The sequence below is a fragment of the Bombyx mori genome, chromosome 17, assembly GCF_030269925.1.
Source record: "Bombyx mori chromosome 17, ASM3026992v2".
Classification (NCBI taxonomy): domain Eukaryota; kingdom Metazoa; phylum Arthropoda; class Insecta; order Lepidoptera; family Bombycidae; genus Bombyx; species Bombyx mori.
In genome coordinates this window covers 14,389,704-14,407,928 of record NC_085123.1, presented here as the reverse complement: position 1 = coordinate 14,407,928, position 18,225 = coordinate 14,389,704, and the positions used below count along the sequence as shown (strand labels likewise).

General features: G+C 38.3%; 1 protein-coding gene across 1 annotated transcript; it reads right to left on the bottom strand.

The window, feature by feature from the left end:
• Positions 1-1,500: 1,500 nt before the first annotated feature.
• On the bottom strand, positions 1,501-17,532 carry LOC101737492 (L-dopachrome tautomerase yellow-f). The gene is made up of 10 exons (XM_004927203.4): positions 17,255-17,532; positions 13,983-14,144; positions 12,937-13,104; positions 12,278-12,394; positions 9,813-9,980; positions 7,829-7,959; positions 7,089-7,278; positions 6,911-7,013; positions 4,222-4,386; positions 1,501-1,612 (listed from the first exon to the last, which is right to left on the bottom strand). The coding sequence occupies exons 1-10, from the start codon at positions 17,367-17,369 to the stop codon at positions 1,591-1,593; spliced, it is 1,341 nt and encodes a 446-aa protein (XP_004927260.1). The 5' UTR covers positions 17,370-17,532; the 3' UTR covers positions 1,501-1,590.
• Positions 17,533-18,225: the final 693 nt, after the last annotated feature.

The window sequence follows — 18,225 nt, the reverse complement described above, 5'->3', positions numbered from 1 at the left end:
TAACCAGGGGTCGGTCCCCTGGGGTCTGGTTGGTACCCTCAGGACTGGACTCCCTCCAGCCATTCATCCCATCGCCGGGCACCAGAGCTTAGGATTGGGGCATTTTTTAAAGAGGTTTACGTCCTCGCGGCCCCGTGCCTCGCGGCAGCGGCCCCCGTCCCCCACGCGGTGAGGATTACGGGTTGGCCGGCGGCCCGCCGAGTGCAACGAGCAACACGACAGACCACCGCCCGACGCTCATTAGAGCAACAACCACGAAGCCACGCCGGTATACCGGTACCCTCCTCTGGAGGGCGTGCCCCTGTAGCCGAAGCCGGGGACATGGCGACCAGCGGCCGGAAGATGCGTAAGCAACGCCGGCTCACTTCTCCATCAAAGGGCAGGCCAAAAGTGGCCCACCACCACCCGTGGGTTACGTCCGAAACGGGTCGGACGTGACCCGAAGAAAAAAGAAAAAGGGGGAAGAAAGGGGAAAAGAGAGGGAGCCCGAGCGTCTCCAGGAGGAGCTCCCTTCAGCGAGTGAAGGGCGTGGAGAGCCCGCAACTCCCCCTGCTGGTTTTGGTCCGCGTCATCCGATCTCTTTCGTTGCAAAGCCTAACTAGGCTACCCTACTCCTACACCTAGCCTACCTACCTAACACCTAGAAATCCTTGCAACGAAAAAGACCGGACGATACCCCTGGGAGTGGGACTGTTCCCAGAGGATCCCGTTATCCGCCACCTACGGACGCGCCCGGTGGAAGTCCAGCAAAACTCCCCCACAGACGGAGCCCCCGGCCACGCAGAGTACGCGCCGGGGGGCCCGCCCAGGTCCCTCGGGGCCACAGGAAGCCTGATCGTAGCGATCTTTTTTGTCTTGAAAAAGACAGTTGGTATACGGTATCACAAACACTACACTGTCACGTGCAAACTGACTTTACGAGACGCAGAGCGCAAAGCGAACGACGGATCGGAAAGCACGTCCGCACACGACCGAGTCGTGAGCGCGAATGTGTGCCATACAATCAACCTCCGCTCATTTATACATACGTATGTATATTTATATACTAAGTATAGTAGTACACATTATTGCTTTGTTATTTGTTATTTTTATTGCTTAATTGGGTGAACGAGCTCACGGCCCACTTGGTGTTAAGTTATCAGAACCCATAGACGTCTATAACGTAAATGCCGCCACCTACCTTGAGATTATGAGTTCTTAGGTCTCAGTTTTTACACACGACGTCCTATCTACCACCAGTAATTACGCTAATTATAATTTTGCTGGGTTTTTTTTGCTACACGATACTATTCCTTCACCGTGGAAGTCAATCGCGAACATTTGTTAAGTACGTGTTACATTAGAAAATTGATACTTGCCAGCAGGATTCGGACACCGATGCGTCGCTAGATACGAATGCACCGGACGCCTTTATTATCCTTTATATGAGGCCACGACGACTTGTGGTAATAAATATTTATTATACATTTTAGTTTATGTCTCAAAAATAAAAGTCTTGTATTGTTCTATTAGTTTATTTATTACTACTACAAATTCCAAAACACCGTTGTGTTTTTGAAGGTCTCGTTTCGAGTCTCTATGTAGAGTGTCCTAATTCATGATGCCCGTGACACTAGAACAGAAATATGACAATCACTGAAAAAATTTATTCCAAAAATTCGTTAGCGAATTGTTTCTAATTGACGAAAATATTAAACAGAGCCCACGTTGGACTTCGTGCTGACCACTTTTCGAAGTCCATTTAAAGAAAACTTACTGGTGATAAGACATCTTGTGAGTCCGCACGGGTAGGTACCACCGCCCCGCCTATTTTTGCCGTGAAGCAGTAATGCGTTTCAGTTTGAAGGGTGGGGTAGCCTTTAGACTTTACTGAGACCTTAGAACTTATATTTGAAGATGGGTGGCGCATTTATGTTGTAGATGTCTATGGGTTCCAGTAACCACTTAATAGCAGGTGGGCTGTGAGCTCGTCTACCGATCTAAGCTATAAAAAAAAAAAAAACTTAGTTCTGGATAAAATTTAAAAATACGCTTCGATAAAGGCTGTTCTGTCATTTCAATATACCACACAATGGCTTCATGGCAGCAATGAGTGTAATTGTGATACAGACCCTTGCGCATTCACAACATGCTAAACAATTGTCAGGGCTTATGGAATAAATAATGTAATTAGTATCAGCCTAACTTGAGTCAAGATCGCCATCACAATTGCATTATAATAACAAACTAACTGAAAAGTTCTTCGGGTATGAAGAAAGAAGAAGATTAAGAAACCGATTAAATTTGTTTTTTTTTTATTATTAGTTCAAATTGCAGAATAGTACCGTCAAATGGGGTAAATAGGGACAAAATCGAACTTCAGATTGAATTTTAACATAGTTCCAATTAAATAGTCAATGCTCAACCAAAGAAATAAGTTGAGTCTTGAACGTTCCTAGGTGATAAAAACCGTTACATTATTTTAATTATTCATTTTAAAGAAATAATCGGTAAAATAATGGCCGTCCCAATTTACCCAGCGTCCGGGGTAAATTGACACGGGTAAGGGTTAAATTGGGATATTTGTAAGGGTTGTCAGCTCGCAGTACTGCGATATATAGGTAGGTGCCATATAATTATTTATATGGACCGAAATGATGAATACAATCCACAATTTAAGCACAATACACAACATAGTGTAAATTAAGCTGGTTTCTATTCCGAAGCGATGTGACGTGAATGATAATCAACAATACAATGATCAGAAAAAGTATGTGCATGTTATATTTTAGAAAATTATTATTTAATTTCCTTAAAAATCACAACTCTGAAACAAAATCATAAAATAGAATAAAAAATAGAAAACAAAAGGACTGGAAATGCAATAATACAATTTTATTAATCAACATTTTCAAAATAATCTTTGAGCAAGAGTAAGATATCAGGTGAATAAGATAAAAAAACAGCTTTATCTGATTACTGCCAATAATAACAAAAATAAAAGAAATTCTTTCTAAGCTAAATAACTAAACTCAATTAATTCACTCACTCATAATTGGATATCTCGGATTTTTAATTAATGTTACATTTAAAATCTGAGGCCTGTTTTTATTTGTGTGTTCGTTGTGAATGTTAACAAAATCAAGATTCGACGCGTGAATAGATTCTGAAATAACAAAAGTTTTGATTCGTTTGAGTTCTTTTAACTTTTAATTTTTTTTATTGCTATAAAGAACATACGACCGGGCAGATATTACAAGGTAAATGTCGCGAAAAAAAAGTAATTATATATATACTTTTCTTTTACCTATAATACTTACATAAACTAACTGATAAACACATTAACCTTCTTTACATCACGCAATTAAGTGATAGTATATGCTAAAAAATTTATTATAAGATATCAGTGACAACCCTAACAAGCCATCCCTATTTTGTCTTTTGGCGTTCCAATTTTGTGTTTTCTCGTCCCTAATTTTTCCAATCTCGTTCCAAATTACCCTACATACGTCCCAATTTTCCCCAAAAAGAAAGGAAAAAATATACATTTTTTATTTTGTCGAAATATTGTATTTAAAATAAGAATATTGCAACTTACCGTTTGTTGTGGTATTTCCAGGTGTATTAAAAACTTATTTAAACTGTGATCTTATTAAAAAAACAACGATAATATTACTTTTTTTAAAAGTTCTGTAAGCTGTTTTAAAACGCACTTTTCAACCACTATTTTCAATTTAATTTGACGAATTTTTGGGACCAACTTAACTCATATTTAGTACTTCCATAGTTAGCTTGGTTTTTCTTCTATACATTGATAAATATTAACATAAACAAAATTAGGTAGACTCCGTGCTACAGGTACTTTGAGAATCTTCCGCAGGTTTGTCCCAATTTACCCCAGGATCCCAATTTACCCCATGTCATGGTAAAGAATTCTTTGTGATAAACACGCGATTACAGTTTTCTCATCGCATTACGATATCACTTCATCAGCACTTCGTTGGCACTTAATTTCCAAACGTATTTTGTGTCATGGTGTTTTGTAAGTGGTTCGGCATCTCTTTCTTCAATTGAGACAGGAAGGGAGGAGTCCGCGGCCATGAATAGTTTGACAGTGATTGCTGACTTCCATAAACGACGTTGATCACTTACCATCAGATGTGCCCTGTGCTTAGCCTACCTTTGAAGCCAATCATTTATTTTAAATATATTCGCTGAAATAAAAAAACGAACAATCCTTACTTCCATATTTTTTCAAACTTTCTAACGACGGTATCGGTTACGTATTTCGGTGATATTTTTTTGATAAATAATAATGATTGACTCTCCGTTCTCCGCGTCAGGTAATCCGTGCACTGGTTGCTCTCTGAGCATTTTGATCCCTCCAGCAGCTCCTTAATGATCTTTCTAAGTTGTACAAAAAAATGTAGAAAAATTACAGTAAAACTAATGAAACAATATCAGAGGAAGTTAATTTAAGGCTACGGATATAGTCTGCAGATTATAATGTAAATGTAGATGTAGATGTATATATTCTCTATTGTTTAAAACCCGCGATGAACAAGCTTTTAAGTGTAATAAAAATATATTTTTTTTTTATGATTGAAAGATTACTGGTGGCCCGGAGGCCTTTCCAGCTTCACCAGGACAGGTGGGCGAGCAAAGGCTCAGCCAGGAGGGGCGGGATTTGCTAACAACTGCCCGAGCGCCTCCGAAGGAGACCTAACAACTCAAGAGCAATTGCTTCGCGAATGAATCTACTCCGGATCGGAATCGCGACCCACTGAGAAGAGCCGGCGAGAAACTCAGCGGGCTGATGCATGGGTTAGGTTGCACGTCGACCTCTTTGTCGAGTTCGACGAGTACAGTTACCGGGGTTCCTCAGCCGGCTCCTAGTGTTAGAGCTGAAGGTATCTAATGCAAGAGTTATTGGATCTGATGGATCCGTAAGGACCTGTCTAGGGCGACGACGGTGACTTGCTCCTGCGTGATCAGGATTCGGGGAGTAGTCAGAGGCGGCAACGATAAGGCGATTATCATGACGCATAGCCTTATCGAAGTAACGTTCCGACACTGACTTCATGTGTTTGCGGATCGATTCGAGGCCCAGGTCATCGTGTAAGACGAACCACGGAGCTCCGACGGCTAACCTGCAAAAGCGGGATTGTAGGGATTGGAGGCTGTCTATGTGTGTGCGGGCCGCGTGAGCGAACACCACACTCGCGTCAGTCATGACGGGCCTTATGCAAGTTTTGTAAAGTGTCACCTTGTTCCGAAGGGACATTTTACTCCGCTTACAGATCATGGGATAGAGTCTGCCGAGAATAAATGCGGCACGGTCGCGGACTGTTTTCATATGACGGCGGAATGTCATGGATGCATCCAGGGTGACTCCCAGGTACTTGACCTTCCTGGCCCAGGGTATAGGTTGGCCGAAGAGGGTGATCGGGGGTGTGATATTTCTCCTCCTAATGCGGTGAGTTTCCCCTTTGAAATAACACTGCTGTGCTTTTCGCTGGGTTGATGTCTATGCGCCATTTTCGGAACCACTGTCCGAGGGTTAACGCTGCACTCTGGAGTTTAATCGCGATTAGGGACTTGTTTCTACTTGAGTAGTAAACGGTTGTGTCGTCAGCGAATAAGGCTAGCTGGGTTGGCGGCGACCGGGGAATATCATTGATAAATAAATTAAATAGGAGCGGAGAAAGAACGGAGCCTTGCGGGACTCCAGCCGTGAGTGGTCGCGGGGAGGAGCGGGTTCCCTCTACTCGATATCGAAAAGAGCGGTTAGACAAGAAGTCCCGTATGATGAGCACGAGACTGTCCGGTACGCCCATGTTGAAAAGTTTGAAAATCAAACCGTTGTGCCAGACTTTGTCGAACGCTTTTGCGACGTCGAAGAAGAGGGCTCCCGTGTAGATTGGTTATGGTCGGTTAAGCCCTACGAGAATGTGCTCCGTGAGGCGGTGCACCTGTTTTACGCATGAGTGATTTGCACGGAATCCGAATTGTTCATCGATGAGAATCCCCTTGGTTGAGAGGAAGTCTCTGAGGCGTTTGTAGAGCAGACGCTCATACAGTTTGCCCAGAGACATGAGAAGGCTAATCGAGCGGTAGCTCGTCGGATGATTTTTTGGTTTACCGGGTTTATGTATGCCGATAACGTCCGCTTCTTTCCACACCGAGGGAAAGATACAGTTCGCCATAGCGGCATTGAAAATAGATGCCAACATCACGATGAGTTGGACGGGTAGAAGCTTAATAACGCGGTTAGATATATTGTCGGAACCGGGAGCCTTGCGAGGACGTAGGTCTTTGATCAAGTCTTTAACTTCCATCGGGGTGAAAAAATCGTAGTCCATATTTATCGTAATGAGAACTAAAGCATTTTAGTCGAACTCTCAATTGCTATTCGTTGATTTGAAGCAGAAACCCCTGTCCACTTACTAAGTAATTGGCGTAGGTGTATAAACTACTTCCAATTAACAGCTAGACACACTATCATTATACAAGATCCCCCGGCGCAGGATTTTCCACGGTTAGGGTTATGAGACATGGCTTTTAGGCTATAGAGATAGATAGATGAGAGATATTAAAAAAAAAAAACTACACGGAACTTTATAAATTAGCATTGGTGACTTGGTATCGCTAATCAGAAGATACCCAACTTTTAGCTATATCTACTACTTCTCTAATATCCCCCAAAAAAGTAGTGGTAATAATGGTATTTTCACATTATATTTTCCTGTCTACCTAACTATCTGATTTATTAAGTAGAAAGCAGTTGAGTTTTCAATCTATTGCAAGCGTCGAGAGCAGTATTCACCTTCTGGACTCTATAAAAACATCTAAAGCCGCTAAGCTTAAGTAGTACTGTAAGCTCGTCTCACCTTCGCGAATGAGAAATCAAACAATCTGCACTTATACTCACGAGAAAAGCCAAAAATTGTTTTCGTCTTCATTGAACTTTGACGACGTATTATTTAAAGTTCTTTGTATTAGTCCGTGTAAAACGCTACCCGACGCATCTAAAGCTGCAAAAATTGTCAGTGAGCAACAACATCGAAATCTGAGAATTGAATTGTATTTTAACTTCTTTAAACCTTTACCTGAAAATCTATATTTAGTCTCATCGATTGTCGTGAGCAAATCAACATTTTCTTCTTCATATGGAGTATCCATATTCCAACAGTAAAGCTTGTTACGATTCCAATTCGTGAATAACAAAATATTACCTTCATAAGTTCTCGTATAGATCATCCCTTCATAATTTGGATAGTAGGTGTTGTTAAATGTATCCTTAAGATAAGCATATAAAATATTATCATTGAGTCAATTTTTAAAACGACCTCGTGTTGGTATGGGGTCTTGTGAGCACGCATAGGTAAGTACAACCATCTTGTCTATTTTCGCCGTGAAGCAAAAATAAAATTCGGTTTGAAGGGTAGGACAGTCGTTGTACTATCACAGTATACTTGAACTAAGAATAATAATTAAAATTAAATTCGATCGAGTCTAGATAATTTAACCAACCAGAACTTGCGAAATAATAAAGAGGTAATTTTTGTTATCGCCTGGATTGTTGGACGAGCTCACAGCCCACCTGGTGTTAAGTGGTTGCTGAAGCCCATCGACATCTACAAAGTAAATGCGCCACCCATCTCGAGATATAAGTTCTAAGGTCTCAAGTATAGTTACATCGGACCCTTCAAACAGAAACATATTACTACTTCACGGCTGAAATAGGCAGGGTGGTGGTACCTACCCGTACAGACTCACAAGAGGTCCTATCACCAATATTTTACATCTTAATCTCAAAAAACTTGTCTCTTAACAGTTAAGAACTTACACGAGGTCTTGAATCACTGCTTGGATCATACAGTTGATTTGTAGAATTTAAAAAATCCACATAGTGTTCGTATGTTTCATTCGGCCTTTTTCTATATTTTTCAACTTCTAGCCTGTATTGTGTTTCAAACTCTAACCAGAAAAATAGAAAGAATTAGTTTGCAAAAAAGATCTGAAATATATTATTATGGAGATAGGGAAACTTGATGCAATGTGCGTAAGTCGGCGCTGCTGACATTTCTCGGCATATTCTTGAAACCCAGTTCTTGGGTAGAAAATCAATCGCAATACAATAATCAATATTTCAACTTAGTGCCACGTAGAGAACGGATACTTTTCTTTTTTAATGCTAATATTTACCACGGGCATGTGTGCTCAGAGGCAACCTTTAACTAATTACAATAATAATAATATAACTCTTTATTTAACACCACATGTACAGAGTAAGCATTTAAAACAAATAATAGACTGTGACATAAATTGGCGGCCTTATCGCTGAAAGCGTTCTCTTCCAGGCAACTTTGCAGGGAGAGGAATAAGCAAACTGGACGATGCTAAATCTTAATAAGCTTAAATAAAAATAAACACTTATATACACATGTGAAAAATAAATACAATATAAGATAGACTTACATACGATTAAATACAAATAAATACTAAAAATATGTACCAGTAAATACAAAATAAGTAGCAACTTGTACAGTTATATCGTAGGATAGCCATATTATTGTGCAAGGTAGTGCGATTTTAATCTGAACTTAAAAATTTCCGGCGAGGACGACTGTTTGATGCTTAAGGGTAGTGCATTCCATAAACGGACTGCTTCAACCGTAAAGGAATGGTCATAAAATGACGTCCCGTGAGCCGGAAACTTCAGCATTAAATTCTCCGATGACCTAACTGAATGGGAGTTTGCAGTATGTACAATGTAAGTTCTTTACATTTCTTTGTTATATTCGTTCCTTATTGTTATTATTATTGACAAGAATTTCCCGTAGCTTAAAAGTGGATGATCCTCATCAATGTGCGTTCGGTATAGAATAGTCATCGCATACAAGAGGAAAATACAATACTGACAGAATTAAACTATAAAAAAAACTTCAGAGGTGTCAAGGGACACCCGGATGGAACGAAGTTCCTTTCGATTAATTAGTGAAGGAATTGTAATTTTTTTTTTAAGTTATAATAATAAATTACGGCATTATGAAGAAGAAAAAAACAATACTATGAACTAAATTACTATTGTTGAAACGCTATCTCGAGAAACTGTACTCATTACGCGGACCAATCGGATACGAGCAATGTCACGCGATAAGCGCCTACACGTTGATTGGTCAGAATGACGGATCTAAAAAGTGTCGTGACAACTTTTCGTAAGAATTTTTTCCGTCTAGCCCCCTTTCACAACGCGCGATAAGGAACTTCGTTCCAATAGGCTTGCCTCAATCGACGTGTATTTATGTATGAAATATGTACCATCAAGCATCGGTATACACAATTACAACTTACATATTACATTTACATTTTTACATTACATTTACTGGTGGTAGGACCTCTTGTGAGTCCGCACGGGTAGGTACCACCACCCTCTGCTCTCAACACCTGCAGATCGTTGAGTCTCACATACCCCGCGCGCCCAGTATGCGCGGGGACCTCGTAGGAGGTTCGGACCGCGGCCCGAAAAAAAAAAAAAAAAAAAAAAAAAAAAAGGTACCACCACCCTGTCTATTTCTGCCGTGAAGCAGTAATGCGTTTCGGTTGGACGGGCGGGGCAGCCGTTGTAACTATACCGAGACCTTAGAACTTATATCTCAGGGTGGGTGGCGCATTTACGTTGTAGATGTCTATGGGCTCCAGTAACCACTTAACACCAGGTGGACTGTGAGCTCGTCCACCCATCTAAGCAATAAAAAAAAAAAAAACATAGGTTTTCTGGAAACTTATTCTAAGAAACGATGAATTCAAAATGATATAAAAAGACATACGTGGCACAATAAATTTCCAAGAATCAGCCGTATTACTTGCGCGGCTGATTTTCGTAAAACGCATGTCCTGAAGCGAGAAGACAATGAGGTCGCGGGTAGTGTCGTCAGTAATGTATACGTATGACTCGGCGCACGGGAATATAAAATCAACCGATAGAGATCGGAGTCCTGAAAAATTATAATAATTATGTCCTCAGTGATGTCTTGTAAACGAATGGTATGTAACCTTTTGAACTCTGTATGCCTGTGAGAGTAAAATATTAACTTAGTAAATAATGCACCCTAACTGATATGACTATAGTCAATATAGTTGAAGTTATAGTATAATAAGATATAATTGTGGTCGTCGTGGCCTAAAAGATAAGTCGTCCGGTGCATTCGTATCGTGTTCGAATCCCGCAGGCAAGTACTAATTTTTCTAATGAAATACGTACTTGACAAATGTTCACGATTGACTTCCAAGGTAAAGAAATAGCATCGTGTAATAAAAATCAAGGCGGCCGAAAAATCATAATTTGCGTAATTTCTGGTGGTACCTCTTGTGAGTCTGCACGGGTAGGTACCATCACCCATCCCATTTCTGCCGTGAAGCAGTAATGCGTTTCGGTTTGAAGGGTGGGGCAGCTGTTGTAACTATACTGAGACCTTAGAACTCCTATCTCAAGGTAGGTGGCGGCATGTACGTTGTAGATGTCTATGGGCCTGTTAACCACTTAACACCAGGTGGGCTGCGAACTCATCCACCAATCTATGCAATAAAAAAATACCTAAAAGATATAAATATGCTGTCGCTTGCTTTTTTGTAGGCCTATTTTAGACAAACATTTCCACTACACATTATATAAATTGTGTAGCTTTAATAGTTTTTGCATGCCAGGATAGTTCGCAGATGGCAGATTTTTTTCCCACTCACTTAACATTCATCGTTATATATTGGTTAATTAACACTATATCTATATAAATTATAGTCTATGTGCTATTTTGATGTGTAAGCTATATTATTATATAGTGTCATCAAAATCCATTCAGTAGTCTTTGCGTGAAAGAGTAACAAACATTCATTTACACATTCTTACAAACTTTCGTGTTTAAATACACTAGACCAGTGATTCTCAACCACTGTTCCGCGGCACTTTTGTGTGCCGCCAAATTTCAAAAGTGTGCCGCCAAATTTTGCGAATATATAATAATGTTAATATTATTAAATTATATCATTTGAAAAGAAAAATATTTTAAACATGAATATATATTTAAATCCACAAAAAATAAATTATAGTATATTTTAGTTTATTTCGTTTATTAAAATTTTTTGATAAACTATTTATGTGGTGTAGTAAGTAAATAATTTTTCTTTTTTTTTGTGTTCCGCCAAATTTTGAAATCGTTAAATATGTGCTGCAACAAAAAAAGGTTGAGAATCACTGCACTAGACGATGAGTTTTTTTTGATAACGCCATCTTGTTGTGTCTTTAAAGCGGTTAGTTGCCCTCAATTAAGAAAAATAGTATTATTATTCGCCAATAGATGTCGAGAAGAGTTGATTATTGAGAACACGAATAAAACAACATTTTCTGAAAATAAATCGCAGCTAGATCGATTTATCGCCCCCGAAATCCCCTGTTTACTAAATTCTATGAAAATCTTTCCGAGATTCAGATTATATAGATATATATTAATACACAAGAATTGCTCGTTTAAAGGTATAAGATATCATGTATACGTAGGATTCCTGTTTTGTATTTCTACTTATTGTTTCGTATTGTAAGCGTCTTGTATGAAATGTATAATTAAATGTACGCTATTGGCACTCTTGACTTTTAGGTCAAGGTTAGTTTGTTTGACTTCTACATGGGACAAATATTTGGGTCAGGGACAAATAGTTTTTCTCCTTGTCTGGGTAGTCAATATCTATCAATCATATGTAAATATTTAAGCTTATGTTATTATGTTTATCAGTCCTTGGTACAGGGTATCCTAGTTTGGGCTCAGGTGATCGCGTGTGATTAATCACTGATTATTGATGTGAAACATCTATAGCAGCACGTAAAATTTCTGGCGTGGAGACGCATGCCGTGCTATATGATGGTACATATAGTCTATATGCAGTAGTGTGTACGATGTGGCGACGCGTCGCCATGCGCAATCGACTGTGCGATTCTCTCCCACTCGATCCGGCGTTAAGCCATCTCTCTCGCTACACTGAGCTCGGATACCTATAGTGTATACTCCGTAGTGTATACACAGTTGTTTACTACAGTACACAACTGTGTTTTACTTGAAAACAAATTATTTTTTCGTGATATTTTATTTTATCGTTATGACATATTTAGTTCCTATCACAATCTGTTCTTTTCTGCCTATTACATTTACAAAATAATGTCGATGTTTCACATCTGCCAGGCGTCCCTTGACGGCTCACATTTTTTTAATTTATTAGAATTTATAAATATACTGAAGTTACTTGCCACTAGTGATACCGTTATGGAGTAAAGCACTGTCAATATCTTTCCTAAACTGCAGATCTGCTGTTGAAAAACTAAGGTAAAGTAACAATGATGCTGGTTTTACTTGCTTTCGTACACCTGAAAAGTTTAATTTATTGAATCATCTAATATGTTTTAGTAAGAAGGCATCTAAGAATAAATTTTAATAAAAAAATTATATTGATGTCAAACAATCACTACTATAAGACGCGGCACCTAAAATATATTTCTATAAACATTTCAATACAACAATTTCTATAAACAAAACATTATGTATTAAAATCGACATGTCCATATCATGCAATGTCGTGGATAATCGCTTGGCTGCATCTTTCCCCTTACTTATGAAAATGGCTGTTTTGTTAATAATCCTTTGTATCATCACTACATAGTATAAAACAAAGTCGCTTTCTCTGTCCCTATATCTGTCTGTCTCTACGTATGCTTAAATCTTTAAAACTACGCATCGGATTTTCATGCGGTTTTTTTAGTAGATAGAGCGATTGAAGAGGAAGATTTATATGTATAATAACATCCATTAAATTGTGGAGAAATCAATAATAAATTGCAGTTTCCGAAGCGAAGCGAGGGCGGGTCGCTAGTAATTCTATATTGCAATCAAATCGAGTATATAAACTCACCTGGGATATCGAGGTATCCTGTATCAACAAACCAAAGTCTAGAACAGCTGTCTTGAAACATGTTAAAAACCGATACTAATTCTTTACCTTCCTTTGAATTAGGAAATGGTCTTAGCATTAGCTCCTTATCATCCAGATTACTAATAAAGTTTACTGTATATGGAATTCCTGAAATATAAAATTTTAAACTGTTCGTTGGCTGATTAACGACAATCATCGTTGACCTAATAGTTTGTTGGATGCATTTCAGATCTCTTTAGATCTTTGGCCACGAGTATGTAGCTGCTTTGCAGTGCTTACGTTTCGTCGGCTTGGATCAACGAGAACTCTGCGGCGCTTGGTGCTTTGTATTGCTCTAAGTGGACACCGTCCCCAGTCACCCCTACAGCTATGAAGAACGCTTTCCAATATATATTTTTTTTATTGCTTAGATGGATGGACAATCCCTCAGGCCACCTGGTGTTAAGTGGTTACTGGAGCCCATAGGCATCTACAACGTAAATGCGTCACCCACTTTGAGATATAAGTTCTAAAATCTGGGTATAGTTACAACGGCTGCCTCATCTTTCAAACCGAAACGCATTACTGCTTCACGGCAGAAAATAGGCAGGGTGGTGGTACTCGAGCGGACTCACAAGAGGTCCTACCACCAATTACTACGCAAATTTTAATTTTGCGGTTTCGATTTTTATTACATGATGTTATTCCTTCACCGTCTAAGTTAATCGTGAACATTTGTTGAGTACGTATTTCATTAGAAAAATTGGTACCCGCCTGGGAATCGAACACCGGTGCATCACTCAACAAAAAACGCACCGGACGTCTTATCCTTTAGGCCACGACAACTTCAATGTTGTGCATGGTCCTGTCTTATCAGAAACGCAAGGCCTACCTAGTGCATAGCGGTTAACGTCCCTCATGGACGTCAGCAATGCCAGGGGCACAGCTAAACTGCTCTCTACCGTGGAGTACTCTCCGCAAGTCTCATTTGTGCTGGGACATATAATACTGCTCAGCAAATATCTTAAACTAATTGTTTTCCATACCAGGTCGAGTTCTAGGGATACTTATTGTTGTTCGCACTACATCTTCCTTAATATCATAGGGTATCAAATTTTGTCTTATTAGAAACTTGTCATGTTCCTCTAAGTCCAGGCCCTGAGAGCCCAACGACTCTTCGTTGTTTTCGTAATCCGAGTCATTCGTGTCTGGAAAAGAAATGGAATACTTTAATTATAAATTAGTTATGTTATTAGTTAAATTTCAATTAGTTTTGGAATGAAGTTCCTTATGGGACCATGCGGAGGGGTACCCTAACCGGAAAAAAACGTCCGTAACGTAAGATTTTTATTAGTAATGCACACAGCGTACGACTTAACTTTGTAATAACGTACAAAAAATGGCATATCATTCATTGACCACGATCTCAGAGCGTTTGTTTGCACAATACACTAACTCTTATGCAAACAACCGTGAATGAAGTGTACCACAATAGGTTCGCACGTTACCGAATGACCGTAGGTTACGAAACCTCCAGTTATATTTTCTTTATACCTCGAATAGAACTTAAAATTAATATTTTTATAATAAGGATAGGAGCGTCGTTAGGCCCAAATTATGTCTCTTTCTTCAGATCTCCTAAGTCACAGTTCGCGAGAGGTTAGAAAGTCGTTTTTCCCAATTACTTATTTATTTATTTAGTTGCACCAACAAAATGGTTATCAATAAAATCATTGACAAATTGACGATAAGTACATGAGAGATGTAACCTCAATTATTTTATAGGTGCAATCTACAGTGTAACAGTTGACAACATCTTGAAATTAGAAAATCAAGATTAATAGAATGAAAATACAATTAGAATTTAGAAATTAGAATAATACAATAAGAATAGAATAGAATAATATAATAATTTCACTAAGTAACAAAAAATAATTATATTATTATGTACACGCTTATAAAAAAAAGACATAATATATAAGTAAAACTAGATTAAAGATTAAGCTAGATTAATTATTATTAAAGATAATAATATACACAAGGCAATGTGATGTCGGCGCAACGTCACTATTTAGTTAGCTAAAAATAGTTAAAGTTATCTATTTCTTAAATTGAGTCTTAATTACTGTCACTGTGAAAGGCAATGATAATGATGAAGAGAATGGCGTCAGCAACGCTGATATCATCGTTTTAAATACGCCATGGAACCAGCCTCTCCGTCATATATAATATGTATATACCTAGTCTTGCCATAAATACTGTTACAATTAAAAATAAAATAACATTCTATTGCAAATAACATTTATTACTTTTACAGTGTGTTAGTTTAATACATAGATATAATACAATTTAAAGTATAAAAAAATTATTCAAAGTGGTCTTCATTGGCTGCAATACAGTCCTTTAAATGTTGAGGCCAGTTATCAATAGAAGCACGCACACTTTCCATGGGAAAATTTTTCACTGGCAATCGTACGGATTGTTTTAGGGACTCCAAATTATCATGGCGTTTAGAGCAAGCCGTACTCTCTAAAACTGACCATAAATCATAATCCAGCGGATTAAGATCGGGACTAGACGACGGCCAGTCTTCAGCTCAGATTAAGTCCGAAACGTTCGTTTCCAACCAAGACTGCGTAGACCGAGCTTTATGACCTAGCGCCGAGTCTTGCTGGAAGGACCATTCTTGATTATTGAACATGGCGTTGTTAAAGGGCTTGACTACCTTCTCAAGAATGGTATCTTGATACATACATACATACTTGTGCCGATGTTTTTATACCTTTTTCACAAAAGTATGGCTCAGTCACTCCTTCATAGCTAATACCCCACCAAACCATCACTGAAGTCGGATAGTGCCCACGTTGCACTCTGTCGACTAATTGGGAAGCTTCCTTAGAGCTTTGAGCATAAATACGGTCATTTTGTTTGTTAAAATGTTGCTCAGTTGTAAAAAAATTCTCATCCGTAAACAAAAATTTTCTATGACCTCCCTTTGCGTACCGCTTCAGTAGTTGTTTCGATTTTACCACCCTATTCTCTTTTAAATTATCAGTTAAGAAAATAACCAGTACGTCTCATAAAGGCTGCAAGTCCTAAGTCATCTTTTAAAATACGCGACATGGTTCTAGGTGCTATCTTCATCTCCCGAGATAAAATCTTTTGCTTTCGAACAGGATTTCTTCGAATTCTTTCCCTTACTGCTTTGACCACATTTTTTGTACGAACACTACGTGGACGGCCAGATCTTTTTCTGTCACAAACAGAGGAAGTCTCATTGCACCTATTAATAGCCCGGTACCCAAACATTTTACTAATACCAAGCGTATGGAGAGTTTTAAAAATTGTATTGCGCTCCATACCTACTTTGTGTAATGCAATCACAGCGATTCGGTTCTCTTTATTACCCCACTCCATTTTAATATCGCAAAATATTGTACAATGCATTGGCACCAAAATGAGAAAACTCAATGAGCAATCATATAAAAATGACAGATTTCAAATTCAAATGTAATATTTTGTTTATTTTTTATTGTAACATTATTTATGGCCAGACTAAGTAGTTTTAAATAAGACCTTGATTCAAGAACTCTAAGCGCTTAACCACAAAAACACACCGAACACGTCATTTCAAATAATAAACTCAAGATTACCTTATTAAAACTGTGTATTGGTTTTTCCACATTCACAGCGTTCAGTAGTTCGTTATTAATATTGAAGTTTTTACTGGTGGTAGGACCTCTTGTGAGTCCGCGTGGGTAAGTACCACCACCCAGCCTATTTCTGCCGTGAAGTAGTAATGCGTTTCGGTTTGAATGGTGGGGCAGCCGTTGTAACTATACTTGAGACCTTAGAACTTATATCTCAAGGTGGATGGCGCATTGACGTCGTAGATGTCTATGGGCTCCAGTAACCACTTAACATCAGGTGGGCTGTGAGCTCGTCCACCCATCAAAGCAATAAAAAATAAAATAAAAAACCAGAGCTCGGAGATTAGTGACTACCCCAAATTAATGAAAAATATATGTGCATGTGTAAATAATCTAAGTAATTTTAAGTGTACGCAAAAGTGCTAATAGTTAACTGTTTCCCAATAGGGTATTATCAACTTACTTAGTCTACCAACGATTCGTACCCAAACTACCTATTTCTGCTGAGCAATGACGCATGCCGGTTTTAAGAACAGAGCATTCGAATTTGAATTGTCCTATTTAGAAACTCCAAACATCAAATGCTTTAAAACCAGTAATAATTTAAGCTGCAAAAAATTTGCAAATAGAAAAAAATACATTGGCCAATATATAGAATTTTAACTTACATTTTACTCCATCAATATCGTAACTAAACAGTTTCCAACCATGCTCATATGTAAAGTTACGTTTAGCATCATAAGCTGGCAGTATTAATAACTGGATTAATAATAAACACAACATTCTAAAAGCACGTCTACAACCACTCAGTTAACATTTGCGACTGAGACATTTAATCATTGAATGCAATTTGGGTTAAAAAAATTTGGGTTCATATGTCATTTTAGAACTGTAATGAATGTGAGCCTCGTAGTTATAATGATTATTATTATTGGCTGGCTATTGTGACATTTAAACCACATACCTAGTTTTTGTATATGATTTTTACTTTTAATACCATACCAGGCCATATAGTAGCGGTAGTAAGCCGCCCACTCATCCAATGATCCAAGGTGGGGAGAATGTTTTAGGTATGTTCAAGCCTTATTTCAACTGTATTGAATATTAAGTAAAAATAAAAAATGTTTTTTACATTAAAATCTCTATTTAACTGAAATAATCCGGTCAGTACTAAAATTGTGAGTCAAATAAGAGTGGAGAGATGGGGCATTCGTTGTTCGTAATCATTAGAGAGAGAGCTGTGTAATGTGTACTTACTACAAATTACTAACTAAGTATCATAAGCATTTGTATTAGTAGGGTTGGGGGAAGGGTTTATCATAATTGCCACTCTTGGTATGCGGGGTAGCGATCGAAGAATTTTTTTTTCAATTTGGCCCCTTCTCTGTAAAATCTCATGGCCACAATTTGGTCATAAGGCGTCAAATATGTGACACCAGAATCTAGAAATTTAAAAATCGATATGTGTGAAATATATGTATTCTCCAAAACAGCTAGACTGATTTCCATGAAATATATAGAAAATTTATAATTTGAATAGAATTTAATAAAGCTTAGTCTGGAAATAAAACAGTGATTTTTTATATTTATGTCAAATAGCTCTCAGGACTTTCCATTTTCCAAGGCATCTTGGAACTGC

Coding starts and splice junctions, on each gene's coding strand:
- LOC101737492 (XM_004927203.4), bottom strand. CDS start 17,369: ATGTTGTGTTTATTATTAATCCAGTTATTAATACTGCCAGCTTATGAT. Junction 12,395..12,936: donor AGGATACCTCGATATCCCAG/GTGAGTTTATAT, acceptor TAAACTTTTCAG/GTGTACGAAAGCAAGTAAAA. Junction 7,014..7,088: donor GACTAAATATAGATTTTCAG/GTAAAGGTTTAA, acceptor CAATTTTTGCAG/CTTTAGATGCGTCGGGTAGC.